Raw genomic sequence first — 8,838 nt, forward strand, 5'->3', positions numbered from 1 at the left:
AACCGTTTGGCACGTTTAGTTTTTTCAATTAAATGGCTCGCTTGTTACATACTTCTATACCACTGGCTTTTGACCCTTTCCTACGCGCGGTCTGTACTACCGCCCTCGGGCGATCTATGTAATGAGCAGACTACCATTGACGAAACACAAGGGAATGCATCTCAGAGAGATAAGTCAAATACGTGGTAGATAAAAACATTTTCGTGTTTATGCACGCTGATGTGCTTTGAACGCGGGGCCCTTTTGAAAGCCTCCACATCAAACCTAGGGGGTCAGGGAGGATCTACTATGCCCCTTTATGGTCATTTCCCCCTTCGTTTTGGCCTCCTCTTGTCTCTCGATCCTACCGAGAGACAAGATGGCGGCCGCTCCGGACTTTTTAGAATGTTGACAGACACCGGAGAGCCAATCAGCTTCGCTTCGCGAAGTTCCGTTACGCGACAAGTACGCGAACCGGAGCGCTACCAAGAGCGCTGTCACAGATATATATATTTTTTTGAACGTTAATTTATCAAAATCCACTGGAGCACATATATTGAGACCTAGCAAAGGCACATTGGGCTAACAGTCCCTACAATTTTGCCAAGTTTCATGCAAATCCATTCAGCCGTTCGAGCTAAAAGTGAGGCCAAACTCCCTATGGAAATTAACATGGGAAAAATGCGTTTTGGGACCCCCTTTTTTCTCAGCCCCCCCTTGACGAACCCCCCCCCAAATTTTCAGGGGCTGCTCAGAAAGAAAATGTGCCATTTTCCTGAAAATTTCAGCCAATTCCGTCCACAAACGCCAAAGTTATTCGACATAGAATTTCCAGAAATCCCATAGAGAAAAAATCCTAACTATATATACCTACTGGCGACCACCAGTAGGTAATATACATATACATATACTTATATAAACCAGTCACAAAGTCAGCAGTTCCTCATCTTGCATCACAGCCTACATTAAATCCGCCTATGACTGCTGTGAACTATGCTAGAACTTCTTTGATTTCTAAAATCATAATATCAACTTTGGTGCTCATAATACTAGAAACATCAATGCTAGAATCTACCAAATTCTGGGATACACCCTTAGTTATAAATAACAAGTATTCCTGCAAAACATTATTCAAATGTTAAAAAATCTGTCATTTTGTGTCTTAAATACTATTTTGTATTCTTTGTCTTCCTCAGGATGTTTTTAAACTCTTCGTTTTTTAGGCTGTATATAATGGGATTACATAGTGGAGTTATAGCAACATATAACAAAGAGAATACTTTGTTGTATTTTACTGAAGCCGTTGATGATGGTCTCATGTACGTGGAACAGATAACTCCATAGGATAATATAACCACAGTGAGGTGGGAGGCACAGGTGGAAAAGGCCTTGCGTCTCCCTCCTTTAGACCGGATTTTCAGGATTGTTGAGATGATGTTGATGTAAGATGCGATAGTTAAAGCAAAAGGTGCAACTGCAAATAGAGTACCCATGATATAGAGTGCTAACTCAACAGCACTAGTGCTACTACATGAAAGCTTCATTACAGCTGCCACATCACAGAAGAAGTGGTTGATTGTGTGAGACCCACAGAATGAGAGCCTAGATGTTAGTGTAATGTGTGGTATTGGGTCAATAAAACTAAGTAGCCAACATACGGCAGCCAACTTCATGCATACTACATCATTCATGGTGGTCACGTACTGTAAAGGCTTGCAAATGGCCACATATCGATCATAAGCCATGGCTGTAAGAAGGGAGAATTCCGTAGACACCATGGTACTGAAAAGAAACATCTGCAGTAAGCATCCACTTAAAGAAATGTGTGTTACCTCCACAAAGAAGTGAGCCAGCATATTTGGAAAAATCATTGTTGTGTAACAGATGTCCAGAAAGGCTAAGTTTGTAAGGAAAAAATACATTGGTGTGTGCAGTTGTGTGTTGGAATAGACAACCACCATGATAAGAAGGTTCCCCACAAGTACCAGCAAGTAAATCAGCAAAAAGGCCAGAAAAAGTGGAACTAGAAGATGTGGGAAATCATAAAATCCCACAAGGGCGAACTCAGCTAAAGTTTTATTTTCTCCTTTCATGTGTCCTCGAATGCAGTTTGCCAGAGTTGGGAAATCAAGAATATCTGCAAATAAAGAAAAGAAGGAAAGTCAATATGCAATGCGCACTGTTTTGGGAGTGAACTGTATGTTGTGTTTTTGCGTTCACAGTTCACATATATTCTATCAGAAAAAAAACAATTTAATTTGTAACACAAAATAGGTGACAAGCACGCCATTCCTGGTGTGTTCCTATTTAACTTTATTTTTTCATTTGTCATGGGGCAATGATAAGGGGGTATGATGTCTATTGCTACTTTTGCTGCTTATTTATGCTATAGATTTTAGCTGTAACTGTTCAAAACTTGTCTAGAAGATACAATCACTTAGAGCACCCACCAATAATAACATTTCTAAATATTTGAAAATTAGATGATGGCTGTGACCCTAAGTATTACTTTAAGGGCTGACAGCTTTCGATTTACGTGTTCATGACCAATGATTGGGCCTGGCAAAGCGGTTGTTAAAAGCAAATACACAGAGAGTAGGCTTTGGGTCACCCCTGTCATTCACTAACTTATATAGCTATCACCCTTCAACCATTGCTCACTTGAAAAGTCTTTTGCACTTTGCCTCAGCCCACAACAAAGGGCCAGATTTAGAGTTACGGCTACCGGTTACTTCGTCACAAACTTGATGGACATCCTGTCCGCCGAATTACAATTCCTATAAGATGTAATAAGATCATAATATGCGGATGGGATATCCCTCTTGTTTGTGATGGAGTAACCCCATCCTGTAAACTCAAAATCAGGCCCAAAGTTTTTAAAGATGACCTTAGTAACATTCCTCCCCAACCTTCCTCCACCCTGGATAGAATGGCATTAGTAAGCTAAGAGGCAAGTCAGTTGTCATGCGTAGCCAAAAAGTGGCCCAAATTCTTATAATAAATTAATCAACATTGTATTATAGTAAATCAGGCACAATTCGTTTAAGGATCAGGGCACATCCTGAACTCACCTATTTGATGGTGCTCTTAAATGTGGAGATGAAGAAAAAGGAGGCTCAGTGAAATAAAATATTTTCCTACAATCACACAATTTGCAAGCATTGCAGCCGAGATTGATCACTGTTATTTGTTGTGCACTGTGCAGTTAAGCCCCTAGAGGGGTATATTTTTCTGTCTCCCATTTGACGTCAACAGTGGTTGTCTTCAGTACTTAGTGCATGAGGCCAGTCACCTGAAAACAGCTCATGTATGACTTGATGGCCCACAAAGACCTTGAGCTGGTGCCAGGGTTTTAGCAGGAGCCTGGTTCAAGCTGTAAGTGTCTCACCCACCTCTAGAGCGCAAGCAAGCTGCAACGAAACACCCCTTCATAATATATACAGAGTGTACAACAGCTGTGCAAACTTCACCCACAGTAAGGGCAAAATGTGCTGCAGCAGAGGATGTCTACCTTACGAAATAGATGCAAGACAGTAAAAGATCAGCACCTCAAGCCTCCCTTACAAAACATGCACACACTGATGGCAGTGGTGAACAGGTAGGTGGTCATACCTGACAAGGAGCATCATGGTATGTGTCAGATTTAAGAGCAGTCCTTGATACTTTTTGTGAAAAAAGGCAAAGTTATAATGGATTAACCTGTGTTACACATAGTGGAGCCCACTGGTGCAGATATACAGTATGAAGGCAACACTTCTGAGGTAAATAAATGAAAACAGCAATCAGTGTTATTGTAACAATGCAGTTGAATATTACTGTTGCGTAAATTACAATATAGCTCTAAGCTATAACAGAAAAGAAATTCAGGGATATGGCCTGAGACTAAACTTGCGTTTGAAACAAGTATTTTGTTGTATAGATCTTTGCAATGTATCTGACTCAGGAAAGTTTTTCAGAGGCTTCCTTCCCACTAAAGTGCATAAGCGAAGGAAATGAAAATGTACCCACACTACATTTTACTGATAAAACGTCATGATCTGGATGCAAAGATGAATCCAGTAGCACTCCTTGCCATTTCTATTTCTCACATTTGAGAGACGCTGGCAGGTTACACACATATACCATACATGCTAAATGCCCCGAATTAGGCGAGAGAGTACAGATTTCAAGGCTCTTTTCCCACCTCCCGATTCCTGTATTCAAAGTTTTGTAAAACTGGCAAAAATAAAATGTTGATGCCTGTCAAGCGCCCTCCAATCTCCCACTCCCAAGAATTACCTCTAACATCAACAGTTAATGCGTTTCAGCGCGCGCAATGAAATTCGTTTTATTTATTTATTTACTTACATTACCTCAGTCGGCCGCGAGCCAGAGATTACTACCCTCCACCCTGCCCTTCTCCCGCCCCGCCCCACTGCCCAACGAAACTCCCTCCACGAGCGGCACTTTTTAGGCATTTTAATTTTCATGCAGTGGTTCATAGTTGCTCACCATGAGATCTCAAATCCAGGACAAGCTGCCCCTGTCCTTCCTGCTGCAGCCTGGATTTCTAAGGCAGTCCTATTTCGCACGAAATCTGTGTACTTAAACAGTGAGAACAGCCACACACGTCTCTCTGCAAAAGCATTTACAGTTTGGCTTGACTCCTGGGTACGCGCACTTAGTTGCAGGATAGAGAAAATGCCCTGCCCAACCAGGAACTGTAAACCCTCGCAGGCTAAGAGTCAGAGATGCAGATTTCTTACTGTGTCCTGGAGTGCAACGTGTGAAATTAAATTAATAAGATGAGATTTTCTTTTTATTATCACACAGTTGCTGTAAGACTGGCTCATCTTGCCAGGGGGCCCGTTGGGAGATGGGCTCACTGGGTAGTTGCGCACTGAGCCCATGACCTATATCTCTGCCTTCCAAGCCTCCTGCCTTGCTACCTTCTAATCAAGAATTTTAATTGGCTTATCTTTAAATTATTAGGAATATTCACATGTTTTAGATTGTAGTTTTATAAGATTGCACATAAGTGAAGAAAAGTAAGAAATATATATATATTCCCATGGATATTAAGAAGGATATTTTGATGGTAGCCGATGAGGTCCCCGTCTTTCCCTTTGGTATCCCTTTCCCCTCCTACTCTTGTTCTCAGGAGTCATGAAAGCAGAGACAGGAACATAAAGTAAACAATGTTTTTACAGCCTTTTTTACTTACTGCTTTGCTGGCCTTAGGATTTTGTGTACGTTTTCACTTCTAACCAGTACTAAAGTGCTTGTGCTCTCTCCTTGATAGGATTGACGAATACCCAATAGGCATATTAAAATGACTTGTAGGTCACTGGTAAAATTACGCTACTGGTGCCCACAGACTGGAAATTAAATGTTACTAGTGGGGCTGCAGCAGTAATTGTGCCACCCACTGAAGTACCCCTTAAGTGGGCGGCACAGACTGGTCAGCCAAGATGGCAAGGCATCTATACTAATATAATAAAGAGAGAGCCCAAACCTTTGAGGCGGGTAATTTCAGGAACCAATCACAACACCCAATACAGCGTTGGAAAGGGCAGTTGCAGCAGAAGGACATAGGCTATGCAGACGCCCACCATATACATTTAAAAGGTAAAAGAACGGTGCCAGCAAAGTAGTCCCTAGTGGGCGTGTCTGCATTGTGCTGTTGGTGTGTGCTGGGGGCGTGATGATCGCTGGGGGCATGTGGTACGTTCCGCCCTTCATGCCATGTCTCATATTGTGTGCTGTGGGTGTGTGCTGGGGGCGTGGGCGTGTGCAGTACGCGGGATTACAGAAATAAAAGCGAGCATTGAGCCCAATATTTCATTGTTTTTTCTTCCCAGGTTCTGTACATTCCAGCTCCGGGTGTCCACCCTGCTCCCTTTAAATACCCCTGCACCCCATAATCATAACCCACCCTTACTCCTTAAAATACCCCAACACCCATCTTAACCCTATAAATAAACATGTACCCCAAAACCCAAACCTATCCCTAAACCCTAAAAATACCCCTGTACCCCAAAACCCAAACCTAGCCCTGAACCCTATAAATACCCCTGTACATCAAAACCCAAACCTACCCCTGAACCCTAAAAATACCCCTGTACCCCAAAACCCAAACATAGCCCTGACCCCTTAAAAAAACACATATGCCCCAAAACCCAAACCTACCCCTGAACCCTAAAATACCCCTGTACCCCAAAACCCAAACCTAGCCCTGAACCCTTAAAATACCCCTGTACCCCAAAACCCAAACCTACCCCTGAACCCTAAAAATACCCATGTACCCTAAAACCCAAACCTACCCCTAAACCATAAAAATACCCTGTACCCCAAAACCCCAACCTACCCCTGAAACCTAAAATACCCCTGTATCCCAAAACCCAAACCTAGCCCTGAACACTAAAAATACCCCTGTACTCCAAAACCCAAACCTAGCCTGAACCATAAAAATACCCTGTACCCCATAACCCAAACCCATCCCTAACCCCTAAAAATACCCCTGTACCCCAAAACTCAAACCTAGCCTTGAACCCTTAAAATTACCCTGTACCCCAAATCCCAAACCTAACCCTGAACCCTAAATATACTCCTATACCCCAAAACCCAAACCTAGCCCTGAACCCTAAAAATACCCCGGTACCCCAAAACCCATACCTATCCCTAAACCCTAAAACTACCCCTGTATCCCCACAACCCAAAACGATATCTGAAACGTTAAAATACCCAAACACCCTAAAACATATACCTCAGTACCCCAAAACATATACCCCTATACCCATACTTACCTTATCCAAACATTTAAAAAAAACATGCTTTTACCATTCATGCATTTACAATGAATTTCGTTGTAAATGTATGCGCGGTAAAAGCATATAAAATGTAATGCCATGCGGTATATTGGCATTGCGGAGTTATGATACTTTCGTAATAAAAGTATGCGGAAAGAAAGTTGCGGAATAAGTACATTGGTGGCACGGCGGCCCACATCTCCAGCAACATACTCATATTCATATTTTTTCACCACTGATTTGAAAAATGCACAGGTCTCTTTCATTGATGGCCAGCACCGACATACACCTCCCGCCACAAGTTCTAGAATTGCAAACTTTAGAGCTGGGGAGCTACGTTCGAATCTCGGCATCAGCTCAACATCCTGTGATTCCAGGCAAATCGCTTTGTCTCCCCGCGCCTACCACAAATGAATGTGTTCTTCTGTAATGTAAATTTTGCTCATGCCATGCTGTCGAGTTCGCTCTATATAATATTGCAAGGAAAAATAAAGGAGGGAAACTCGAGTTCACACACTACTGAACGCGCACTGTTCAGAGCATCAGCAGTGCACTGTGAATCGGAGCGTTTCACAGGCCTGTCACAGATAAGAAATGCTATCAAAAGTAAATCCTACAAAACTATATACTACTGGCCGGCAGCAATTCATACCCGTACAATGTCGGGACAGGCTGCTAGTTGTATTTATAAAAGCAGTACTTAGGTTTTTCATTTCCCAGTAGTGAAAAATTCTTAAATGTGTTTTCACTATTGCAGGCCTACATCTCCTATGAAATTGCGATTCTCCTATTATCATGCCTAGAGAATCTACCAAATTAATGTACAATTAATTCTAAAATCTGGTTTTGGCCAATAGCAAAAGGGCCCCTCAACCATAGGCATATTATAGTCAGCCCCTTATAATTTGCCCTTTAGGGGAAAACTATCACTTATATTAACATATTTTTAAAGTGAGAGAATACATAGAGCGAATAGCTTTTTACCATTTCTTTTACCTAAAAAAAAAAAAAAAGAAGGGCAATATGGAAAATCTTTCTGACTCAGATTCAGATATAAACAATGCTACACTCCCTAATTTTAATAAGGAGGATTTTCGCATTATGATCCAGGAAGAAATAAAACCCTGTTTTAGGGAGACCTTTGCTCAGTTTGCTCCTTATAAGAGACCACTTCCTTCTCAAGAAGATGTGTCTGCTGTTTTTATTCATGATAAAGTTGGAGCTAAACGTACAAGGAAAAGCAACCACACTGCTACCGAGATGCATGTGAGCACGGGAGGTCCTAGCACCTCTGATATTATTGGTGGTCTTAGCACCACAAATTTTTGGATGGTCTTCGCACCTCAAAAAATAGAGATGTCTTTTATGACACACTTCATTCGGGTGCCTCTTACGGCCCAAATACCTTGGATGCCCCTAGCGGCTCATTGCTTCAAAGTGCTCAGTATTACCATGAGGGTTCAGATGAGGACGAGGATATAGACCCAGACGAATACGTTCTGGATTTAGATGATGAGGACGTAGGAATTTTTGAAGAGGAGGATGAAACCCCTTCTACTTCCAAAGATAGTATTCTAAACCCCCTGGGGGAGGAGATGTTCTCCCCCCTAAATCTAAAACATCCCGTTCCTCACAATGGTCTCCCCAGGACCATGTCTCTAAATTTATTAAAAAATGGATTTGATTCCCTCTTGAAAGAGGGACAAGGAATATTCTAAGGGCTGAGTGTTCAAGTCCCTCAATCGATGAGAAAGCTTGTTACACCCCTAATATGGACCCAAATTAATTAAGTACCTTTTTAGACTTGGGCGCGACCCTAGGAAAGGTCTCAAAAGCCTTTAAGGGTTGCCAAGATCGCCCATTGGACGTACTTGGTCCATTGAGCAGAATTCTTGACTCCGCTGAGGAATGTTACCTTAAAGGTACCCAGCTTAATACAGATCTAATAAGAGGTTGGAGTCAAAGAGCCCTCATTATCCTAGGTAATGCTAATACTAGCATTAACGCTGAAAGGCGTAGGCTCATCCTTTTTAAACTAGACCCTAAACTCACAGATATGGCTGAGAAGGAA

The 8,838-nt window shown here is 42.1% G+C and overlaps 1 protein-coding gene across 1 annotated transcript; it reads right to left on the reverse strand.

The window, feature by feature from the left end:
• Window positions 1-1,148: 1,148 nt before the first annotated feature.
• Window positions 1,149-2,105, reverse strand: LOC147700887 (olfactory receptor 5V1-like). The gene has a single exon (XM_086928526.1). The coding sequence runs from the start codon at window positions 2,070-2,072 to the stop codon at window positions 1,149-1,151; it is 924 nt and encodes a 307-aa protein (XP_086784652.1). The 5' UTR covers window positions 2,073-2,105.
• Between the last annotated feature and the right edge of the window lie 6,733 nt (window positions 2,106-8,838).

This window comes from Lissotriton vulgaris, chromosome 7 (genome assembly GCF_964263255.1).
Source record: "Lissotriton vulgaris chromosome 7, aLisVul1.2, whole genome shotgun sequence".
Taxonomy (NCBI): Eukaryota; Metazoa; Chordata; class Amphibia; order Caudata; family Salamandridae; genus Lissotriton; species Lissotriton vulgaris.

Excerpts from the sequence above, each read along its gene's own strand:
- LOC147700887 (XM_086928526.1), bottom strand. The coding sequence starts at position 2,072 with ATGAAAGGAGAAAATAAAACTTTAGCTGAGTTCGCCCTTGTGGGATTT.